This window comes from Orbicella franksi, chromosome 8, assembly GCF_964199315.1.
Source record: "Orbicella franksi chromosome 8, jaOrbFran1.1, whole genome shotgun sequence".
Lineage (NCBI taxonomy): Eukaryota > Metazoa > Cnidaria > Anthozoa > Scleractinia > Merulinidae > Orbicella > Orbicella franksi.
Window position 1 is genome coordinate 29026532 of NC_138152.1, and position 25329 is coordinate 29051860.

At 38.8% G+C, this 25329-nt stretch overlaps 2 protein-coding genes across 7 annotated transcripts in view; one reads left to right on the top strand and one right to left on the bottom strand.

Annotated features, from left to right (window-relative positions):
• Positions 1-25329, bottom strand: part of LOC145496102 (uncharacterized) — a 492363-nt gene that overhangs the window by 183540 nt on the left and 283494 nt on the right. For all 5 annotated transcript variants that reach the window (XM_081475728.1, XM_081475729.1, XM_081475732.1 and 2 more), the window contains 2 exons: positions 4431-4687; positions 3404-3671 (listed from right to left, as the gene is read on the bottom strand). In XM_081475728.1, coding sequence (XP_081331854.1) covers positions 3404-3671; positions 4431-4687 — 525 coding nt within the window. The remainder of the gene's footprint in view (positions 1-3403; positions 3672-4430; positions 4688-25329) is intronic.
• Positions 17718-21151, top strand: LOC145496110 (uncharacterized). Of its 2 annotated transcripts, XM_081475744.1 has the most exons (3): positions 17718-19573; positions 19910-19996; positions 20159-21151. In XM_081475744.1, the coding sequence occupies exons 1-3, from the start codon at positions 17945-17947 to the stop codon at positions 20660-20662; spliced, it is 2220 nt and encodes a 739-aa protein (XP_081331870.1). In that variant the 5' UTR covers positions 17718-17944; the 3' UTR covers positions 20663-21151. The 2 variants fall into 2 exon arrangements, with proteins under 2 accessions (XP_081331870.1, XP_081331871.1); XM_081475745.1 differs by lacking the exon at positions 19910-19996 and having other exon boundaries at positions 20159-21150.

A 25329-nucleotide genomic window follows, 5' to 3' on the forward strand; every position in this document is an offset into this window, starting at 1 on the left:
AGGAAAGCGCCCACTAAAAGCTGTATTTCTGACTCGATAGCAAAACAAACCAGCATCAGCTGTTGACCTAATGATCATGGAGAATTTCTTCCTCTGGAATTAAGTTTGTGCATTTCGACATGTGTATTGGAGCAAGTCAAGATCTTGGTAGCAGAGGTTTGTCAAAAGTTCCTGAAGCTGTTACTGACCTGACTGAATTGGAGGAAATTAACTTGCCAGATAATTATCTGGAAGAATTACCAACAAGTATTAACAAGCTGAAAAATCTCTTCAAGCTGACATCAGAGGTGAACCAGTTGAGAGAACTTTCTCGAGCCATTGCTGAGTTGAGTAACCTGACTGTGCTTAGCGTGAGTAGCAACCAGTTGTCTCTTCTACCTTCAAGGAACTGAGGGGACTGTACTTGAGTAGTAACCAGTTGACTATATTGCCTGATGAGATTGGTGAACTGAATGGAAGGAGCTGGTATGGCTGAATGCGAGTAACAATGAGCTGACAGTTTTATCATCACCCATAAAACATCTCAATAAACTCTGGGTACTGTTGTGGAGTGATAACCAGTTGACTACATTGCCTGATGAGATTAGTGAACTGAAGTCACAATTGTTATCGGAGACGGCGTTTTAGATCTTAGTAGCCGAGGGTTGTCAAAAGTACCTGAAGCTGTTACTGACCTGACTGAATTGGAGGAACTTGACTTGCCAGATAATTACCTGGAAGAATTACCAACAAGTATTAACAAGCTGAAAAATCTTTTACGGCTGACATCAGAGGTGAACCAGTTGAGAGGACTTCCTCAAGCCATTGCTGAGTTGAGTAACCTGACCGTGCTTAGTGTGAGTAACAACCAGTTGTCTGTTCTACCTTCAAACATTAAACATCTTAAGAATCTCCGGGAACTGGACTTGAGTAATAACCAGTTGACTACATTGCCTGATGATGTTGGTGAACTGAAGGAGCTGGTATGTAGTGTTACATGATGTGAGTAAAAAGAAGCTGACAGTTTTATCATCACACATAAAACATCTGATGAGATTAGTGAACTGAAGGAGCTGGAATAGCTGGAATGGCTGGATTTGAGAATGGAGACTGGAGACTGGAGACTGGACTTGAGTAATAACCAGTTGACTAAATTGCCTGATGAGATTGGTGAACTGAAGGAGCTGGAAAGGCTGAATATGAGAATGGATTACTGGAGACTGGACTTAAGTAATAACCAGTGGAGACTGGCAAATTGAATGAGCCCATAGTATTGGATGTGGGTAAAATCACGCTGACAGTTTTATCATCACAGATAAAACATCTCAATAAACTCTGGGTACTGTTGTTGAGTGATAACCAGTTGACTACATTGCCTGATGATATTGGTAAACTGAAGGAGCTGGAAATGCTGCTTGTAACTGGAAATCCTGTAACACTGGAAGAAATGAAAAAGGTTGTGAAAATACAGAAGAAGATTTCAAGCCACGCCCACAAAATAGTATCTGTGTGCACCTGTACCTCTTAGGGGTTCTTTCAAAATTTCTGACGAGTGTTTACTACTCTGGTTGGCAAAAGTTTTATTCCTTGAACACACACACTAATAATGAATGGATGTCTAGCTAAACTCACAAGTTTTTATCCTTATGTAAATCTTAGAAAGTTCCAGAAGCATCTCTGCCTATACAGTGTACTTGGGTTTGCGGGAGAATGCAGACTAATTAACAAACACTCTATATTGTGACTATAACTGAAAGGTGACAGAATGAGTAGATTTACATAAACTGATTATGTAACAATGAGCATCCCTGTCTTTTTTATATGGGAGTGCCTCACACGAAAACAGTGGCACAAGAAATGAGAATTTAAATTTAGATTAACAGAATAAACGAGGGACTATCCTTTCTTTTTATCGCAGTGTTTTCAACAGGAAATAGAAAAAAAATTATCTGTGTTTCTATCGAGCCATAGAAAACTTGTGAAAGATCGAAAGAACTCCTAATCTTTCACTTGCGTTTTCATTAAACAATTAGATTATGAGCTTGAGATTTCTATTGCATGATACTTGACAAGGGCATAGTCCGAGTGAACTAACACCCAAAGAAATCCAAAGCAAACAATCTAATTGTTTTAGTATAAATCTACTAGTTGTAGAAAAATCTATCTAAATCCTTTTCACAGACACCTTGAAAATGCAAAGCAGCTGGCATTTTGTCAACAAGCGCACACTGCCATGCTACTCACTGTCAACTGAATAGATAGTGAGTAGTATAGCCAGTCAGAGAACAGCATTTGTGATTTAAGAACGCTCATGTACTCAATAAAAACACAGAATTTTTTGTTCAATGTTTGTTGAGGTCTTGCATGTCAAAATAAAAATAATCATAAAACAACTTACATTTTGTTAGCACCAATGCTTGCAAGTATGAAGTTCTTGTGTTACCTTGTGATGTTGCCACTAAACAGGACACTCGTGTTCACTAGCAATTCATTGAACAATCTTTCCTTTGGCTTATTACTATGAAATCTATTTACTACCAATCTTTGTAGTTCGACTGTCCTGCAATTCTTTGATGGTTTTTAAATTGAAGTTTGAAGCTAAGTCACAGGTTGCTTTATTGTCAAAATTTGATTCTAATCAGACTTGCTCTGCAAACCTGCAAAGAGAATAAAAACAAAACTGAATAATCAGAAAGTAGTAGCAGCTATTGAATTGTTGTTCAGGCCCACTTGACGGGAGGCATTAAATCATTCTACGACGATGAGAGTGCAGGTAACCTCCCTTGAGCAGTTTGGTAAGAATCATAGAAAATAAGAAAAACCTGACGATTGATAACATTATGCAACACAGAGGAGGATAAAAAGTCTACATCTTCCAAACTTATTTCAATCTACTCACAATGTTGTCAAAATCCCTGTTATAATAAAGACAGTATTATATCAATATTTTCTCTTGATCTTAGTTGCAAGATGTGATCAGCTGATAAGCCATGTAGGAATCAGAAAACTGTGTTTCAATATTCACAAGCATTCAATCGTAATCATAAATTAGTGTTATACATGGCTTCGGCTTTATTTGTTGATTAAATTAATGATAATTCTCTTCAATAAAACAAGTAATTTACGTTCCTAGGAAACATACAAATTTGTTTATAATCACAATAAAATTATAAATCTTTAAAAAGGAGGAGCAGTTTACATACTCAGGAGAAATATACGAAATGATATACACGACAAACAGACTTAATGTGCACAGTGTGAAGTAGTAAGCTTGGCCCCGTATGAGTTGAAATGATGTACATTACCAACAAACTGTCTTATAACACAGTGTGATGTAGTAAGCTTTACCTTGTATGAGTTGAAATGATATACATTAATTACCAACAAACTGTCTTATAACACAGCGTGTTGCATGAAGCCTCACCTTGTTTGGGTTGCAGGCTGACGTAGTGGACTTCATGAACATGGCCCAGCACAAGTGGGTTAGTGCTGCTCACGTGACCATCAGGCCTGATAGTAAGGTCACGGTGATTTGACTGACTGCTAATCACGTCAATGTATGTTTCATACCAATTTGCAGTGGCATAGAGAGTCACGTGATCACCCCATGTGCCATCTTGCTCCATGTTTGTAAGATAATCAGCCCATGATCGATATCCATCAATGAAGTTAAACAGATCTGTTCCATCTGGCTGTAAGAAGAGAGAATAAAAAGACTAACTTTTAATGAGGTCAGTAAAGATGGATTCTATCAAGTGTGATGACAGAAATGTCCCTTTCTAAAGTAACTTGTATAATGGACAACCAATATAAATGATGAAATCATTTTCACAGCAATTTAAAGACAACTACCCGTAATCAGATCTCTGAAGAAATTAAATTGAATTCCAGCTTGGCCTTGAGACAAGTAGCTCTACAATTTTGCTTGACCTGGCAAGTCTTAGTTTCCTCTTTTAATGATTTAGTTAGCACACAACTTGCCTGATCCCTTACCTAACAGTGAGACAGAAAAATTGCTTGCCCAGAAGTAGAATGTACTTGTCCTGAATGACCGGACAGCACTTTTTTCGATCCCTGCTAATGTGCAGGTCCAGAATGTACAGTATATCCATACCTACACCAAAGAGGGTCATCAGAAATTCTGAAGGGGTGGGGGGTCTCAACAGCCAAATGTTTAAATGGAAAGTATGAAGCTAAACTGGAAATTCCAGGGGGGAGGGGGAAAGGGGTTGGTGGAGAGGGGGGGTTAGAAACCAAATAACAATCCTTGTGGAGGAATGGATATTTTCTGGAAGAACACAATCCTATTATATGGCAATGCAAAATTTTCTGCCATCTGAACGGATTCCGAGTCTAACTGCTGGAGTCTGGTGACGTGGAACACATTTTCCCGCACCACATGTGGAGATTATTTTAACCAGAACATGTATGATGAAAAAAAAAAAACTTACCAGTTTTGGGTTCTTTCTGAGGTACTGCACTATGGATTGTCTTAATTCTGCATGCGAGATCTTGATTCCTTTCACAAGGTTCAGTTGTTCAGACAATGCATAAAACATGCAGTTCCCTGACCCTTCATTGTCAGAAATCACAAAGCCTTTGTCTGATGCAATCTTCTCCAACTCTGCTGATAGGTCAGTATTACTGTTGACCTTGCTTACATGGCGTTGCATTTGCTGAAGATTCTTGAACATTTGCCCAGGCAGGTCTAAAAAGAAACATTATATAAATTAAGGTTATTGCACAGGGGTTACTCAAAGGAACCTTTGGAAGGGAAAGCGACATCTTTTTCTTCAAATCCTATTTGAGACCAAGATTTCATTTTTAAAGCCCTTAGTTTCCATTACTGAGTTGGAAAATGGCAGTGTGTAGTATCACATTCACAGCCCCTTGGAAAAAGATTAATAAATTCTTTTATTATATGGCTGTCTCACAAGGACTGGGAACTAGCTAATTCATGAATTTGATTGGCTGAAATCGTATTGAAAGCGGTCTCGATTTTTCCACCTAGACCAGCATATACACCGGTTACATTTCGTGGCGAAAAAGTTGCAAACTAAAATGCAAAAATATTGTCTGTTTTCTTCTAACAATGTTTATTTATGGAAGTGCCAAAAAGCCTGATGAGAAAAAAAAGGAAAGAGCAAACTTTGGTAGAATTAAGTTTAGCTCATCGCCGTTGGCAAGCAAAATGTCAGTTAGTGCAAACCAGTTACATTAAACGAATTAAATTGTTCTTGTTTACCATATAATAAACATCTTATTAACCGAGCTTAGTCGGTCAGTAAGGGAGAATCTTGACCTCAGTCAAGATTCTCCCATACAGACCTCCTACTCAGTTAAAAAGAGCTAAGTAAATAAGCTTTTAAGATTTCCATATAATTCCAACCTTAAGTCAATTACTGATAAAATATTTAATGTAGAGCAACATGACAAAATCTGACCAACTTTCAAACCAAAACTGCGGAAAACTCAAACCCTTTGGCTCCCACACACCCATATAGCTCATTTCTGGGAGTAATGCCTCCCCCTGTTTCATTCAATGTTGACAATGTTACTGAAGAAAATACTGCTACATCCTAGCGTTGTTGCTTCATGCTTACTTGGGGGTAGTGGAGATTCACTTGTGATCTGTCTTGGTGCAGATTCTGCTAAACCACTACTCTGACTTGTGGAATATGCTTTATGTCTTACAAGTTTTTCTGAAGCTATGAAAAAGAATTAATCAAATTAATCCATCTGTTCCCACACCCCACCAGCTTTTCTGTATGCTCCCCTTTTACAGCAAGACAAGGCAACTTCACTTTGACCCCCCCCCCCCCCCCAACAGCCCCACCCCAATTTTTGAGCACATCTGGATCCACCAGACTGGAAAGTACAATTTCTTTCATCAAAACACTTCATAAAGAGCTAAAAACTAAAGGGAAAGTAAAAACACACTTTAAATCAATCTCCCAGCTTTTTAGAAAGACTCTTTTTTGTAGAGAGAAAAGACATTATATCTTTGCTACAACCCCGATCACCCCCAACTCTCAATTTTTGAACATGTTTGGATCAACGAAATAAGAAAGAACAATTTGTTTTATAACAGCTTACACAAAACTAGGGATGGTCCATTCACTGGATATGCCGCAAAACAGATAATGTGAAGATACACAACACTTAAAACTCTGAAAATGTATTGACCAAAACAATTAATTGAGCAAAAGCCACACCATGAACCAAACTGCACATCTTCTCAATAAGGGCTTCACACTGTTTCTCCCAGCTGAACTTCTCTTCATAGAATGTCTGCAATCTTTGAACCTTCTGAAGTCGCTCTGCTCTGTCTTTACGACGGACACGAGCAATTGCCTTTGCCCAATCTTTAGGTTCCTCAGAGTCTACCACAAATGATTTGCCAGATGGTAAAGTGCGCAGTGTATCTCCAAATCCCGAGTTTCCACTTACAAGAATGGGAAGACCAGCAGACAATGCTTCCAGTGCAGTTAATCCGAATCCCTCAGTCCTGGACGGCATGATGGCAAGGTCAACTTCACAAAACAACTCTTTCAATCCTTCCTTGCTTTGTAAAAACTTTCTGACGATCAGCTGACGTTTAGAAATACCGCTCTTCAGGAGGTTCTCCTTAACTTCTTCCTGCTTTCCATCAGGTGCACCAACAAAAATAAGCTTGTAAGAACGGTCTTTGAGTTTAGCTATTGCTTTAGCAGCAATGTCGTATCCCTTGAGACTGAAGTCCTCAGGATCACCGCGGCCAAAGGTCAATACCTTTAAGAGAAACATCAAAAACCTGAGAAGGCCTAACAAGCTTCCAGTGCCTAAACCTAATACTACTCACTTTGGCTTAAAATCAGTAAAATACTCAGCAGCCATTACCTGGATCAACATCAGACACTTTAAGATTGTTAACAACTGTGTTCTACAAAGCAGTCTGCAGCCTTTTTTAGTTAGAATTTTTTAAACATAAATTATCACATATTATTAATAATTATATCTTGTTATTCAAATTTATTTTCTTTTGTTGTTGTTTTTTTCATTATTTGTTACATGTATAGTAGCGTTTATTTCTTGGCAAATCAGCATATCAAATCAGCCTCATCAACCCGTAGGTAAATAATGTTTACTTAATTATGCATGAATGTACCTTAAATTTGTTACCATCTTTTGCTACTTGTGTTACATCTGAAAATTCACGGAACAGACCAGGTGTCAGCTGAATGATGTCTTCGTGTTTCTTGTAAGAGCGCAGGTAATAAGAGTATTCTTCCTTCAACTTGGGTCCAACTGCAACAACAACATCTGCCAATTTACACAAGTCTACTTCCGTTCTATTCTTCTCTTCACCTTTAGAAATGGCGTTTGGATAGTCTTTGTACATTCCAAGTTCTTCAGGAGCAGTATGCAGTACTTGGACCCACTTACATTTGTGTGATTTTCTGATGAATTGGGCTTGTTTACCAAGCTTCCCTCCATGGCCCACTATGATGTCAATGGTAAGGTCTTCTGGTGGGGAACTCAGCCAGTCAAGGGGATCATCATAGCCAGGACGTTTCTCTGCTTCTCTGATGGAAATTTTGTGGCTTTCAGCAGTCCTCTTCCCTTCTTCAGAACAGGAAAATTGTGGGACTAAGAGGGTGACTTTTACTTGCTCATGTTGGGCCAATTCTGTGGCAAGCTCTCTGTTTAAGGTCGACAAGCCTCCCTTAGATGAATCCCACTCACTGGCCAACAGAGTAACACTCAATGCTGTATCAGATTTCCCTTGATTCTCTCTTGCTGGTGCATCTTGTGAAGTGGCAACTTTGGCAGAAGGACTCAAATCCTACAAGAGAACCACACCTACAATTAAAGCTGACTCCAGATCGAGCCGTCTGGGTTGAGACTCGGCAGGGTCATTGTGTTGTGTTCAAGGGAGACACACTTTGCTCTCGCAGTGCCTCTCTCCACCCCAGTGTATGAATGTGTACCATACTGAGTATAACAAATTTTATTCTGTGGGTAATCCTGCAATGTACTAGCATCCTCCAAGGGGAAGTAAAACTACACCTATTGCTTAATGCTACAGGAACTTAGATGAACCCTACCAGTATGGGACTCTTAGCCTGATGGAGACTTTTTAAAATAAAAGATGCAATAGGTAACTAATTAGCAAATAATGTCCTGTACTGTCTTAATGATTAGTTTCAACATTAATCAGTCAGTTTTAACCTTTTGTGATTTTTGTAAGTAAACTGGCCTTTATCAAATCATTTCCCCAGAGATATAATTTAACCTCCAACATATATCGCATTCTAGTAAAGACCTGCAGGCAAAATAAATCCTGGGGGGGGGGGGGGGGGAGGAGGAGGAAGAAGAGTTGCTTGAGAATGGGGCAGTACTCAAGTCCAATCCCTCAGCCACTAAACATTTTTCTCAGAAAAGGTAATCCTTTCAGATTCCCTCCATACAACATGGTACCTGGGGAGGGAGGGAGGGGGCATCACTCAACAAAGTTTTTGATAGGAGTTGTCGGTGCTCCTTTGACATACTACAGTAGACAAAGGAAAGGTTCCCCCAACCCTTTGAACTACACTGGTAGAAATTCTACAGGATCCTAAAAAAGAATCCCACAGGATCTTGGGTAGGATTCTAAACGAGATTTTACAGGATCTCTTTTAATTCTGCAGCATTCTAACTAAAATACCACTCCTAGTTAGTATCCTAGCTAATGAATCCTTTCAGATCTCACAGGATCCTACCAGATCATGTAAGATACTGAACATTAGAATTCACCAGTGATATTCTTCAACTTGTAAAATTGCTACATCATACATCCTTCCAGGCAGAGCTCCCTCTATATTCCATTACAGGTAGCACCCCTCCCACCCTAAGATGAAGCAGAGATGGCCACTTCTTGTAAAGTACACTAATTTTTATGTGGCTAAATATCATTTAGGCAAGGTTAAACTCGAGCTAATGCAGCCAGCTAGCGTGCCCATCCAGCTAATATCATTTAGGCAAGTTAAATTTGAGCTTATGCAGCCAGCGGTTTCCGCGTTTGGGAGTACGTGACCTGTGGGGCAGCCTTCAAGGGTTTTGCAGGGGTTTATGGTTCATTGCATAATATTGTTGTAGTGTATTCTGCTGATTGTTGCGGATCAGTTGCACTGCTTTGCTCGCAAATCATTGCGGATTCTTGCACCCTCTCCTCCCTCCCATTTTGTTCTTGGTCAGGGTAAGTATTCTCCAGGTAAGTAGATTCCACCTAATTTCTTTCAGTGTGACGGTGCCGGTTAGCGGACGCTCATTGGGTGGTTCCTGCTTTCCAGGGTTGCCATGGATACCTCCTAGCGGCTTATGGCTTTGGCACCCCGCTAACCTTTAAGGCACCAGTTCCCAAGCTAATCTATTTGTGATGAGTTTAACCGTCAAGTATATTATAGATCATATAAATCACATACCTGGCTTGTTCTCTTTAAGAACCATTTCTCCAGGCCTTGGACAGTGCGTACTTCACCACAGACCTCCCTCATACAGATCAGTGGCTGACCCTGTTTTACTTCAAGAAGGTGAAAGTACTCCTCATCATCACATGATACTCTTCCATGGTTACAACACTCTTGACCAACCCTGTCTGTTCCTTGATGACAGTATGGGCAAGCTACACACAACTCATACTGCAGTGCACTCAGGTATGGCAGCTCCTGTGACAAGGTTTGTAAAGTTTCTTCTACAAACTCCCTCACTTGAGTGGCTAGTTCTTCTGACTTCTCTGCTGAAACCTGATGACTTTGCATTTTTTGCCTAAGGATGATCTTGAAGAAACTCTTCTTGCAAATGACAATTAAATCATGGATTTGTTTCCCAATAACAAACCATGCTCCATTTTGGTACAGCTTGGGACGCTGCAAGGGCCATGTATTACAACACCAACCAATAAATCGTGACACAAGCTGTGAGAACAGACCATGAGGGACAAAGCCATGTACAAAATGAATATACAAAGGACAAGGATCAGCATGAGATGGTGCCACTTGACAAAGGTCTTTAGGCGGTGTCTTCAGCTGAGCTGGTACAAAATACTTTACATCACTTGGAGACGGTGAGAACTTGGCGATCAAACCAAACTGCTCCATCATGTCCAAGATGTCATCTTTGATAATGCCTTGTTCAATAAACTTTGAAAAGACGTCATCAATGAGTTCCATGCAGAGGATGCCATTTTTCTCTAGTTCTTGCCAGTACTTGGTGTGGACAGGATCCTAGGAAAAAATATCAGAATGATGGTTAGGCATATGCATACAGTTATAAGTACATATACTACTACCAGGCTACTTTAAGCATACACGAGGCTACAAGGAGGCTTGCATTTTACTTTAACCATGCACAAGGCTACATTTTTGACAATGGCATACTTGCAAGTACAGTAGCTACCTCTTATGGTTGGGGACTGGTTTTATATGTCAAAAATAGCTGCTGTAAAAATACAAGTATTGAAACATACATTCATTTTAAATAACTGACTCATGTAGCCGTCATTCCTAGTATCTCAGAGGTACTGCATTATGTAAACTCATGCATCATCATTCTCTTAAGTGTTGGCTAAACTAACAGATAGATGAACTATTCAGATATTTAAAAAAGGTACTCTAAAACGTTAAGGTGAACATCAGGTAAAAGTAAAGCAATTTAATTTTATTACCATTTTATCAAAGTGTGGAATGGTTATCAGCTGTTTCAATACGTCAATCAGCCACTGAGCCTTCAGAACAACTGTACTGTGATGCTTGATAATCATACCAAGGCCATAGTAGAAACTGATCATACCAGCAAACTCATCTGCATCTTCTATAAAGCAATGCCTTTTGGCATAGTTTTGGAGTTGCTTCAGATTTCTGTGATAAATCTGTCGAGCTATCAAAGCTTCAATCACCTTTTCAAACAGAAACCATCTAAAAGAAAAACATGGAAAATGCATCACATTTCATGACAATGCATTATTTCTACTATTTACTATAAAGATTGCCATACTGTTGCCACTCAACAAAGTTTTAATCATTTTTGATAACTTTTTCCCATCTTTGTTCCAGTCTTCTCATAGCTTTTGTCTCTTAAATGACCACCAAAGAGAGTGCAAGAACTAATCAATATTATTTGTAAAGATCATACATTTGTGTTCGAATACATTAATGCCTCGCACAATAATTTGATTTGCTTGTTAAACTGAAGTCATCAAAACTGCTGAAAAGATGTCATTCCCCCAACCCTCACCCATCCCCCACAGAGTTGTCAGAAATTTATCAAAACCTTCGTTGAGTGACAGCAGTATGTCAGTCTTTTCTGTAATGCCATTCTTTTAAGAGATGTCCTAGCTGCCACTGTTTGAAGAGAATTACAGGAAAATTCATTACCTGATGAGGGAATTCCAAGTTAAATTTCACAAGAAAAACTGATATCACACAAATCACAATATCGGTCTTTCAAGTGAAATTTAATATGGAATTCACAAGTCCAGTTATGAATTTTCCCTGAATCCCATAGCCTTCTTTTCAAATGAAAGAAAACCACCTTTCATTTACGTCTGTGTGAACGTTGCAACATTCAACACTCACTCGAGAAAAGCCATTCCAGTTGAAACAACTGTCAAGACTGTCAGGAGCCAGTGAATAGAAATCCAGTTAGAATCAGAAAACTTTATTTGAACTTTGTGGTTGGCAAACCTTCATTTTCAAACTGTTCACACAAGATTTCATTAAACGACATTCAGATCAAAGCAGGAAGAAACTTGACTTCCACTTTCAAAAGGACTTGTGTTCATTTTTGGCCTCATAGACGGTGGCAATGGTTTTGAAAACATGATTAAAAGGGTATTGTTTCTAATTGTTGTTGAGTTGTTGTTGCTCCAGTGCAATATCATGCGAAGCCTTGCTTTTAAGAGTTGCAATTCAACGCTGAATACTTCGCCTAGGAACCTTATCAGGGTGTGAGAATTCTCTGAGCCATGCGATTCTAGCTAAAATCAATGCCCTGGATATCGGCTTTACAATATATCCTATCTTAATTCCTCTCAGTTTTAAATTTTGGGGCATACCTGACAAACCCAACTGAGTGTAGGCAACAACATTTGTTTGTAGAAAATAATTTACCTGACTGGTATCTTCTCCCCCATATATGGCTCCTGTCTCAACACCTCCATGATTTTGTTCTGCAGTTCTTGAATGTCATCTGTGTTCCCATTTAGCTCTGAAAATAAATGCACTACATTTTGACACTTACAGTACTATGTTTATACACAAAATAGAGATATATTATTTTACAGTGTACATATAGGTCCTACAAATGAAAAGGTTGAAATCAGATCTCGTATGAGTTTTCAAGACACCTAAATCTGGTCTCATGCTAGAACTGCAAAGCTATGAGAACAAGCAAGTAAAGATCAACAGCTGACAATAATGTGAGATAAAGCAATAATCAAAGTGGCTGTGAGCCACTGACCTTGGAAAATAAATTATGAAAGGGTGTTATGTGGCATTCCTCATTAAGGAACTACTTGTGATGTGAGGGCAGTCTAGCTTTTGAACAACCCATAAAGCCTTTTCCCATTCAGGGGTGTGTTGTGATATTTGCAAAATGAAAAAGTTCAACGTTAAGAAACTGTTTGTTACTGACAGGCCTGCCTACACGTTTTACATTACATCTATCTGTACATGTCTTCCTTATGCTGTAGTCAAAAATGGCAAAAGTGAGGTATAGACTGAATGAAACACTTGAGCTTGCAGTACATAAATAAATAATTAATACTTTCGCCTTCCAGTAACTGATGAAAAGTAGCACTGTGATAAATGCTGACTCGCCATGCCAGACATTGAGAGTTCAAATCCAAGTGGTGATTACTTCATATTTTTCCTTTTCTTCTTCATTGTTTTTTTACCATTTACTGAAAAGTAGCATTTGTCTTTCCGTTTCTTGTGTCAAAAAAAATTGTCTGGAGACTTAAATCACTCCTTTATATTGATTCAGTTTCGAACTCACAATATCATGTAGGTTTGTGAAGGAAAAACCACGCAGAAGTTCCCTGAATCAAATCGCTAGGGAAGAACCAGAAGTATTTTCCTTACAATGAAAAAATCGTTATATCTTTTACTCTCACAAGTAACTAACTTGACACGTTGCAAGCAACTGTAAAACAGCCCTAGACGGATGGTGTTTGAACCCCGGGAGAACTCCTACATGAAAAGGTCGGGGATGTTCGTTGTCTCGCGTACAAATCAAGGATTCTGGTCTCACTTAGGGTGTTGATGACAAATCATCACCATTTTTAGCTGTCAAAGTATCCTTTAGTGTGCACTCGAGGAAATAATAATAAAAGAAACGCTCTTATTTAATTTCTGATTTAGGCTAATCTGTTTTAAGTGGTATCTTTTAGGGGTCTAATGAATTTCAAGCAACGTCCACATTAGTCTCCCTTAGGAGTTAAATTCAAATTTTCCGATGAGCATCCCTTGCCTTTTCTTGTGGGAGTTCTCCCCCTCCCCCACCCACGCTGGGTTTCCAAATGTCTAATGGGATGTTAAGGAGTGATCATGAAGGAGTGAAGGAGTGAAGGAGTGAAGAAGTGAAGGAGTGAAGGAGTGAAGGAGTGAAGGAGTGAAGGAGTGAAGGAGTGAAGGAGTGACTAATGGGTTGACTTGTTTTGGTCAAAAAGTTGAAAACAAGTTTGATGGTTCACTATCTCTGAGCGGTACTGAAAATTGTAGTTATGATCATTTATTATTATAATCATTACGTTAGCCATACATTAGTACTTTAATACCTGTTTGGAGAGTCCGTCTCTTTGGACCTATCAGTGAGCTTGTGTTATCAATACTGAACAATGGCCGGATCACATGTTTCCCATACTCTTTATCAGAAATTCTCTCATATATTTGACGTTTCATCATTGCGATGTCTTCAGCTGGTTTGTCAGCATGCGTGCCTACAATGAACACTGGTGGTCGCAGATACGTCTGTCTCCTTGGAGCACCATAATCTGTTTCTTCTTTTACTTGTGTTACACTGTGGATTGTAGTAAGCCATGATAACAAATTCTCTAGATTTGTTTCGTTGTTTGGATTTACCAACTTTTTTTCAAGAGTTCCTTGTCTAACATGGGGCTCTGCTGATGCATATAATGGCTTGCTGAGGTTGTATACCAAAACATAAATAGCCCGTGACGACAAGAAAAGAGGGTGAGAAGCATAGTACAGGTGCTGTCCAGCAAAATCCCACACATCAATACTAACAACAGATTCTCCACTGGAGATATCACCTTTGCTGTCATGTTCACCTCTAACATACTCTAGCAACTGATGAACATGTTTTGTGACATCATCGGGAGGTGAAGTGGCATTGATCATTACCTCAGGCTCATTCAGCTCAATTTCACTTCCACATTCAGGGAAATGTTCATCATTATGGGACTGCTTTGACTCTGCTTTTGCTTTTCTTGATGGTGAGGATATTTCAGAGTCTACATTCTCCTCAACCTAGAATAGATTATCAAACAAAAAGAATGAATAATGACATAATAATTAACAGTAAGTCACAGGTACTCAGAAAAAGACCCTGACTGACAGTTCCACATCTTCTACACACCATGCAATCACATGGAAATTTCCTCTAATTTATATGCTCCATCATTACAAATATTCAATTATAGTTAACTCACTCTAAGACAGGCAAGCATTAACTATCTAACTGTGAGAGGTGATCTGACATTAGCCCAAAGAAAGTAAAATGAAAGCTAACCTACAGCAAATACATCAGCTCAGGTTGTTTATTACATGTTGCGAAGTAAAAAAAAACAGGAAGAACTTTTGTTCTTAAATTCTTCGGTGGTTGTTAACCCAAGTCTGCCACATTTGAGATGTCTGCATTAATATACATTGTACCTCTAAACATTTAACTTTATTCAAACCTGATGCTTGTTGGGATCATTTCTGTCAGTCCTAAATTCTCTGCCACACAGTTTCTCAGCCACTATCCTTGATATATCTTTAGAACACTCTAGCAATCCTGGTTTATTCTCATGGGTGGAATGCCAGTTCTTAACTTGTTCAACTTCTATTTCACATGTTGAAGCCTGTACTTCAATTCCCTCAGTACTCTGTTCTTTAGGGTCAAATGGCAGGTCCAAGAGACTCTTCTTTAGACTGGTTTTACCAGCACGATCCTGACCAATTAGTAACATGCGGCCACGGTAAACCTTCACAGAGCCATCTCTTAGAGCCTTTTCATAAGCCAGTTGTGCTCTTTGTCCTTCTGCTTTTTGTTCAAATACATGATCTAATATAAAAATTCAAGAAAAATATTCTTTAATTGTCAATTAATAAGATTATAAATAAAGAGCAGTTTACAATTCTAATATAAAGCTTTGTACATGTAAGATAAATTGTGTTAATGAAGAGGAAGGGAATTTCACACCTTGTAAAGATATTTTTTAACCATTTTGTGCATGCCATATAAACATTAATTTTTTGTGTAAAAAATTGCACTCATAAATAAGCTGCATTTCAAAGTTAACAGTTCAAATTTTAAAAACACAAAGAAACTATGAAATAAGTAAAAATATTTCCATTCTCTGCCAATTTGAATTTTTTTTGTTTACATTCTGTACAGTTCATAGTGAAATTATTAATCTAAGATGCTCTTTTGGTTAGGGTTGGCCTTCAATATCACTCAAAACTATTGAATCAAATGCTGATAGCCAAGCATGGAGAAAGAAGTATTTGGGTAGTACAATTACCCAATTCAATTTCGACATCAATATATTTTATACTCCTCATGTCAAAATTTTAACAAATGTTTTAAAACTCACGAACAGAAACGAGGATGCCCATATAAATCATGCAGTTAAAATTAAACTTTCATCAATAACAATCTTAAATTACCTATTATTTAATATAATTCCTCTCAGGCTAAAAGATACACTAAATGGTCAGCAACACATTACTAGTAATTTTCTAAGTTAAACTACATGTACATGTTCCAATATTTATTTCATTCACTACACTCCTTAATGGACAAACGATCGAAACATCTTTGTATAAGTAGCTATAAACCTTGTTTTAACGTTTACATAGAGTCAGTGTTAAACAAAACTTCGAAATAAGTATAACTACACTCCTTGACAATTATTTTAAAATGTTTCACTACTCATGAACAGTGACTTTTGCCTATACCATGCAGTTGAAGTTAAACTTTCCACAATAACAATCTAAATAAGCTTCATATATATCAAATATACTTCTTCTAAAAGTTACACTAAAAGGCCAGCAGCACATTTGTAATTTTGTAATTTCTAAGTTAAACTACATGTTCCAATATTCATTTCATTCACAAGACATAAAATAAAATACAAATAATGAGCATTTCACATCTTTACCTGTAACATCTTTGGAAAGCCACATCTTATTCTCTAGCTTCACAACCTTTCTCATTTCTTCGAATGTTAGAGGATTACCAGCCACATACAGCAATAACAGCTCCTTCAGTTCACCAATCTCATCAGGCAATGTAGTCAACTGGTTATCACTCAAGGACAGTACCCGGAGTTTACTGAGATGTTTTATGTGTGATGATAAAACTGTCAGCTTGTTGTTACTCACATACAGCCATCCCAGCTCCTTCAGTTCACCAATCTCATCAGGCAATGTAGTCAACTGGTTATTACTCAAGACCAGTATCCGGAGATTCTTGAGATGTTTAATGTTTGAAGGTAGAACAGACAACTGGTTGTTACTCACACTAAGCCAGGTCAGGTTACTCAACTCACAAATACTGTGAGGAAGTTCTCTCAACTGGTTCTCGTCTAATCTCAGCCTTTTCAGATATTTCAGCTTGTTAATACTTGTTGGTAATTCTTTCAGATAATTATATGACAAGTCAAGGTCCTCCAATTCAGCCAGGTCATATACAGCTTCAGGAACTTTTGACAACCCTTTACCACTCAGATCTAACCACCTTTCTCCATTCTCGTTTGTATAAATCTCCTTCCTCAGCTCCTCTGCTGACATTTTCTCCATTTGTATACAGTGATACTTACAATGGTTTAGATGCTTTCTTACTTCTGATAAGTATCTGAAAGCACATGAAAACAAAAATTACAATCAATTCACGAAGCTTCCACTAATTTTACATACGGGAGGAATCTGATAGAAATCACATAACAATTAGGCTAAGCAATTTGAGTTTATTAGCTGTCATATTTTGGCTAAACAATATAAAATTAGCAAGAATATCAGTATTAATATTAACACAGCCTGCAAGAAGCTGTTATTGAATAGAATGATTAAATTTGAGGACATTTTCAATACAAACGCCTTAGCTTATCGTCAGTTCCGTGGAGCGATCGCTCTGCGTTCGTCCAACTCCGTTCAAAATCTTTACAGCTTCAACTTTAATTTAACAAGCTACCTTTCAGTTAACTTAACTTCCACTTGTGCTTTATAAGTACCGCTCGCTGTTTCACTGCTTTTATGCCATAATAAGGTGACAAACTTCACTTCAAAGTTTCTGTTTCAAGGAATTCAAGCCGAACTTGATCTCACTACAAGAATTCAGCTTAAATTGCTCATTTACACGCACCAGGCGTAAACAAGCTTAAACTAAAAGCTGGCTGAAAACAATTCGCGTTAATTGAGCATCTGTACATTAAACTTCTTACCTTGGACTATGGGGCGCCGTACTGGACAACATTACGAACATTTCTTAAACATGCTCAACGCCTACTTAGCGTGACATACTCTATATTCTGTATGGTCATTGTCATATAACCATGCCAAAATCTAAATAAAGATGCTCAACTTACTTTATATTCTGTATGGTCATTGTCATATAACCATGCCAAATTCTAAATAAATATGCTTAACTTACTTTACATTCTTTCTGGTCTTTGTCATATAACCATGCCCAAATACACTTATATTGAGCATTCTAAACTTCCATGCGTATGCAGTATGGTATGATGCACCGCGCGCTTGTTATGACAAATACGTCACCAGATCTCCCTCGGCCCCTACAAGACTGCCATGTTGGATGCTTTTATCACGTGCTTTCAGTAATGGAGGAAAGAAGTGAAGATTTCCGAGAAGCGTTATCAAATATCGCTCGTCAGGCAAGATCATTACTGCAAAATTTCAATGATAGTAATGTGCAACCTATTGAACAACGAATGTTGGATCAAAGGCCTCGTGAATCGGGAATACTGTCGACGAGAACGCCATCATCAAGTCAGACTGTGAATGTAAACAACACAAGCATCAGAAATGTGGAAAGCATAGCGGTGGCCGCACAGTTAAGGAACTTATTTCCGACTGTTGGTAAAAGATCATTTGGTGGCAAGTCGTCCAATAGCAAATGTGTTAAAGGTAAGAAGCCTCCAGCCAAAAAAGCAAAGAAAGATGTAGTACATAAAGATGTTGTTCTTCTTCCTTCTCCTGACACGAAGTCAGTGCCTACCCACCAGACGCGATGTCGGTTAGAAAACAATGGATTTGTTGTTCATGCATTTCCAGTGGACAAGTCTCTGCAGGAAGAAGACCTTCGAGCTCAAATTAGAGAGTTGTTCCCACCTCTTGCAGAAACAGACTTTGAATTTGTAAAGTCCTGTTACGGTCAAATAATTACACCAAAGTTAGCCACTGGTGTACATTTTTCAGCTTCACGTGTTCTTGGCCTTGCTGGACAAGGGAGCATATACATTCGACCAGAATGTGATATCTCTGCTAGTCTCAATAGTGACACTGATAGCCCTCCCCAGAGTCCTGATCATGATCCACGAGGTGGAAATCCAAGCCCAAGTTCACCCCTTCCTGAACAAGTGGAAATTGCTGATGATGGTGAATGTAGTGGTTTGTCAAATGTTTCATACCTATCAACTACTGCCTTATCCAGCAGTGCAATAAATCGAGGGGGGCTAGATCAGTTAAAAGATATGTTCCCTGGAAAAAGCACCAGCATACTGCAGAATGCCCTAACCTGCCATGGGAGTGTCAGCCGGGCTGCTCTTTTCCTCTCCTCCCAAAATCTCCCTTTTGAGAGTGACATTGGTGAGGATGATGATGATAGCCTTTTGGAGCCTGTTTTCTCTCCAGCAAATGAAAAAGCAGATTCCCTGGATACAGTGTTAAAGGAACTTCAGAAAGGTTTGAGTACCCAGAAAGAAAAGCTCAAAGTTGACGAAGAAGATTTATTCAATGATGCTATGGCATACTATAAAGATCCCAGCTTTGATCCTACAAAGCGTCTAAGAGTCCTTTACACAGGACAGCCAGCTGTGGACACGGGTGGAGTAACCAGACACTTCTTTAGCCAGCTTCTTCAAGTTATATCTCAGATGTTCTTTCAGGGCACCAATTACAAAAGTCCCATTTATAATGCTGACATTGTAGCTTCTGGTATGATGAAGTACATTGGAACAATCATTGTACACAGCATTTTGCAAGGAGGTCCTGATTTCCCTGTGTTTAGTCCTTCAGTTTATCGCTACCTAGCAACGGGGGATGTTGATACAGCAGTGGATTCACTGAACTATGGAGACTGCTCGGAGCCTGTGAAAAATTTTATTGACAAGGTATTGTACATGTATTTGTGCTTGCATACCAATAGTAATGTTTTGTCCCTTCCCTTTTTAAGTAGTTTGCTCTTTAAGTAAGTGCTAATATCTTTCAACAAGTGCTGATGACTAACAAAAGGGAAGTCAGCCTCCTTGTTTTATTCAGAGTTAGGGTGGACAGAGGGTGGAAAACATTTACAATATAATTTCTGGCCCAACTAGGTATGAGGAAACTGTAGACACACAAAGAAAGATACTGGCATCACTGTGCACTGTGTATTGAATGAATGTAAACTTGAACAGATTTATATCCTTAACAAAGGGAGGATTGACCAGGAGTTTTCTTGTTAACAGATTGCTCAGGCTGAAGATGTCGCCACACTGGACCAAGAAGAAGTGGCTAGTTTTTTGTCAGAGTGTGGCATGTCGGTAGTTTTATCTGTAAGTCTTCAAAGGATAATAATATTAGAAACTGATTTCTTTCAAATTTTTGATTGAAGGCAAGTTCCTTTTTCCATTTTACAATAATAGTTTATTGAGTGTCCCCAGCTACCACAGCAGGTCTTTATACCCAACACTAAAACAAATGATTTTTTTTTTCAGAATGACAACAAAATGAGGGTCATCCAAGGGATAATAATTCATGATGTCATAAGCCGACCCAAGATTGTTCTAGATCAGCTTGGAGAAGGACTGGCTGTACTTGGCTTTCGTGCTAAAATGGCAGAGTACCCTGACATGTTTGAGAAGCTGTTTGTGCCCAGCAGTGATAGTAGGTTGAGTGCAGCACAATTGGTTGATGTGCTACAGTTTCCATCTGAGATGAGTGAAGATGACAGAACTGTTGCAAATTACCTTAAACAGTACTTACGTAAGGCTGATATTCAAATGTTGGAAAATTTTGTCTTTTTTGTCACTGGTTCCTCTGGTTTGCCCAACTTTGGACTAAGTAGAATCAATGTAAAATTTGACAATGTTCCTTCTATTTTTGCATCAACATGTTTGCTTTCATTAACTCTTCCAAATCACTTTGAAAGTGAAGAAAGTTTCAGTTTATTGCTGAATGCTGTCATTAGTTCTGCAAAGAAATCCTTTAACTGTGTGTAATTCATATCCACCGGTTTATTCAGTCGTGACATTGTAGTTAGCATGTAAATGTTAGAGTTCAGTTCCTCACTTTTTAGAGGAATATTTTCCCACTTAAAAATTCAATGGCATTTGTTGTTGTCACATTGATTTTTTAAGAAGTATTTCAGCCACATGTTAATGTTGACATTTATTGTTGTGCCCATTGAAATTTCTACATGTAGAACCCTAGTCCTTCAAGGTTTAATTAATAATTAAGATTTAACGTGATGTGTGAATTGCAGAAGTTCATGTACATGTATGACCATTTTTTAACTTTCATACTGTACTTTCACTGGCATTGACTATTAAAAGAGAATATTCAGGGAACATGCACTCATGAAACCACAGTGTTAAGTCATTTTCACCAGTAGTTTTGAGTTGTTTTGAAGCTAGCTATCCTTAAATTTGGATTGATCAGGAAATGATGCTGTAGCTGTTCACAATGTTTGTTCGTGAGCAGGGAGCACCTGCATCCTCATGTAATTTACTTACTTGTAGTGTTGCATGACAAACAACTTTTTTGTGTAACAGTGGAAAAAAATGACAAAGTGACAATAAATGTTGTGTTTTATTTGCCATTTTATGCTTCCTCAATTTGTAACAAGAGTCACTTAAGTCTCCACATAACCAAGGTACCCGTAGTTTTTTGCCAAGGGTAATAATATAATTTGTAAAAGATGCTATTGAGTGAATTTAAACATGAATAACTCAGTTGGAGTCCCTCAATACAGCAACACATGGACCTGACTGTCCTGCTTGTTTGTCTTTATAGGATCTTAGCTGTCTAATGATTACCTAGTGACCTGTTTTGGTGCTGCTGATGCCAAAAACAACAACATTAACTAACTGTGATGTTAAAAGACAAATTTAAGCGGTAACCTCAAACACAATGGAAATACCAGTAAATTAAAAAAAAACAATTTGAAAGAAAACCTTAGTTGTCAATACTGTGTGGCATTTGCAAATTGTTTCTTTACTGAACTCATGCTACATCTGCTGCTGTGAGAGAAAAGAGAAAAGAATTCCTGGGTCTTGTGAAATGAGTGGAAGACACTGATCCAGTTATTCCCAGTTATGGCAAGATTGTATACAAATAAATTTCTAAACTTGAAATTAACTTAGCAAACCCAGACTGAACCTCCATATGTCGTTTTTTTCCACTACTGAGCAAGCATTTTTTGGTACTGACATTACTTTTCCCAGTCCTCTAAAAGGACCTGTTACTTTTCCTCAAGTTACTCCCCATACAATAGTTATGTTCTAATTATTCCTGATGCATAGCATGAACAACCCCAACAAGCTCAACATATTTGAGGATTCTTTCGTCCTTTCTCAGGTTTGTGGGTATTAGGGAATGAAGGTGGTCTAGTTGACTTCCACTCAGAGGTATGTTACTACTTGGAACAACTACCTCTTGGTCCTCTTCTGTAACAGAACTGTCATCTTCATCTACTCCGTACCAAACTAATTCTTCCTCTGTTAAAATAACATCTAAAGGCGAGTTCCTGTTTGTTGCAGTTCTCAGAATGCCCTCGGTCCAAAGCTGGAGAGGAGATGAACCACCTTCTGTGCTAAGACCATGGTAATTCCATTGTCTGGTAAATTCTTCCAGAGATTTGTTAATTTCCTGCAAATACACAAGATGAAGTGATAACAAATGAACTTCATTAACAGGGTCTAATAGGCCAGAAGTCTCCATCATGTTGAACTCGTCGATATAACTTTTGAGGACACCACTGGTTACATCCCTATGAAGCCGTTCAACTCTTTGATTGTGCACAGAACTTCCGGTTATCATGCTTCCTCTGTTGACTCCCCGGCACTCCAACATCATTCGGGCCACGCCCATGTTTTCAAGACCATGGTCACTTCTAACTCTTGAAGGTATGCCATAAGATTGACAGGCATTCTGAAACAGTTCAAGTACGGTATCTGATTTGTTATTGTCTGCACAGTACACATATGGTATCAACCTGGAATATCCATCAATAGCCGTGTGTACCACAAATCGCCAGCGTATCATCTTGTGATTTCCGTCGATGTGCCAGAGCGCATTTGGACATTGTACATTGTACTTTCGTCTACATATGGTTCCTCTCCACCGAAGTGCTGTTCCAACTGGATCCAGCTCGCGCATCATTTCTCTGACTTTCCATCGTTGCACTCGTATTCCCCTGCTATGTAATGCACCTAACATTCGGGTTTGACCAATTCCAGGAGTGACCGTCATTATTTCTTGCATGATTTCCCTTAGTGCGCCATTTCCAGCAGACGACCAGTTCATCTCTTCCTCGCCATCGATTTGAAACTCTTGCCGCCTTCTTGTTAGGGTTTTTGTGGAGATTCCGAGAAGTTCCGCTATTCTGACCCAAGGAAAGTGCAACTCGCGGAGAAACTGTATTTGCCTTTTGGAAACCTCCAGTTTCGGTTGACCTCTCATACCTGTGTACTCCCTCTTGCATTGGTGGGCTGGCACATTTACTGTGTCTTCACTTAAATAATCTGCCATATTCTCAAAATAGACTCGCAGTCTTGTCAAGTGTGTGGACAGCTCATCCATGTTGCTATGAAAATTTGCCATTTCTAAATCATGATCCGAACTGATGAGTTCGGAAGCGCTCTCTTTCAAAATAAAAACAGTTTCCCCAGCCTCTGAAAGCCTCTCGTGTAACATTTCTATTCTGTCGATGTCCCCAGCAGATGAAAATATATAAATGCATTGTTCTGCCTCGGCAAGTAGTGCTTTTGTCCGTTCAAAAAATGATATGAGTCGATTCTCTGACCCAGCAATGCCACCTAGAGCCGCCATTTTGGTTCCGTCACTGGCCGCGAGAGACCTGGTTACAAAATCAGCATATAAAGCGCGTGGTGCATCATACCATACTGCATACGCATGGAAGTTTAGAATGCTCAATATAAGTGTATATGGGCATGATTATATGACAAAGACCTGAAAGAATGTAAAGTAAGTTAAGCATATTTATTTAGAATTTGGCATGGTTATATGACAATGACCATACAGAATATGAAGTAAGTTAAGCATATTTATTTAGAATTTGGCACGGTTATATGACAATGACCATACAGAATATAAAGTAAGTTGAGCTTCTTTATTTAGATTTTGGCATGGTTATATGATAATGACCATACAGAATATAAAGTATGTCACGCTAAGTAGGAGTTAAGCATGTTTAAGAAATGTTCGTAATATTGTCCAGTACGGCGCCCCATATTGGACTGCAACAACAGAAAAGAACCGACACCTTTCGATGTAACGGTGTAGAAGTACTTTCTCTTTCGACACAGCCCCAAACAACTCCCTAAGTAGCTCAAGATCTTTGGCTTCTCAAATGAGCCAATCATAACCAGGTGAGAAAGGGTGTGGAGCGGGAAAGGGAGAAGGAAGGGAGAGGATGAGGAGGAAGTGGAGGAAGTGAACGAGGTGGACCAAAGTGGTTCAAATCTAGGCCTTGGCCGATTGTGCTCCTAAAAGTGGCATATTATGCTACTAGCAATGATCGAAATTTTGCCAAATTATGCCAAAATTGTGCCAGAATTCCCAAATTATGCTCCTGATTCCCGAAATTATGCTCACAAAAGGACGTAGATTCTGCTCATAGAGGCGCACAAATGCGCAATAACGACACCAAATTATGTCTTTCAAATAAACTGTTGTTGTAAATTTATTTGTGTTTTATGGCAGTTTGTCTCGGCCATCAGCTGTTCAAATTAGCTGGTCGCATCTCTGAAACGTTTCTAAAATGCCTTCGACGACACGCATTGCAAGAACATACTACCTAAATTTAATTTATTTCTGTGGAAAATATACCATATTTACTAAATTTTATGAATTTATGCTCCAAAAAGTGTTAAAATTTGCTAATTATGCCGTGGCAGTGCTCGTTTAAAAATGTCTGCTTTTTTGCTCCAATTATGCCAAAAATTACGCTAGCACAATCCGCCAAGGCCTATTCAAATCACGACTCACGGCTGACCACGAGAAAAAAAAGTTCACTGAAGGGGAAAAGTAATAGGTTTTTTTGTACCGAATATACCCTTTTACGGACAGACTATCAGAAAACCTCGCATGATTTTTTTTCTTTTTTTTTTTTGGTCTTTTGACTGTGCAAGATTTTTTTTCCAACTGCAACCCTTTGCACGAATTTTTTTAAATCTGCTTTCTGCCATATTCGCCTGCGCGTGGCGCATTTGCTCTGGGCCTCTATGCGATGATTTTCCCTCGCTTGGTGGGACGGTCCAGAGAAAGCATTCCGAAGCGTTGACGTTGATGCCTGCGCCAAGGCCTTTGAGGGATTCTTTGCAACTGAACGCTTGCTCTGACACAGTTCTCCATACAGCAGCCGTTCGAGCAGTCGGCTATCTGGCATTCAGACAACATGGCCAACCCATTTCGCCTGTGCTTTCTGTAAGAGGTTGTGTGCACAGGATGCTGGTCCGTTACAGGATCTCCGTGTCTAGAATTTTATCTAGCCACCTGATGTGGAGAAGTCTAAGAAGACAGCTCAAGCCGGGAAAGTTGTTAAGCTCTTTGTAGTTTGCCCTCCCAAATTTGGTACAAAGGGTTAATGAGGGGGGTGAATAGGTTTTCGGACCGACGGAGTTGGCCTTAAAAAGCGCATGGATTG

What these genes read in the sequence shown, in the direction of transcription:
- LOC145496110 (XM_081475744.1), top strand. Translation starts at nt 17,945, where the DNA reads ATGCGTATGCAGTATGGTATGATGCACCGCGCGCTTGTTATGACAAAT. An exon ending in TGAAAAATTTTATTGACAAG is followed by an intron (nt 19,574 to 19,909) that starts GTATTGTACATG and finishes TCTTGTTAACAG; the next exon opens with ATTGCTCAGGCTGAAGATGT. An exon ending in GCATGTCGGTAGTTTTATCT is followed by an intron (nt 19,997 to 20,158) that starts GTAAGTCTTCAA and finishes TTTTTTTTTCAG; the next exon opens with AATGACAACAAAATGAGGGT.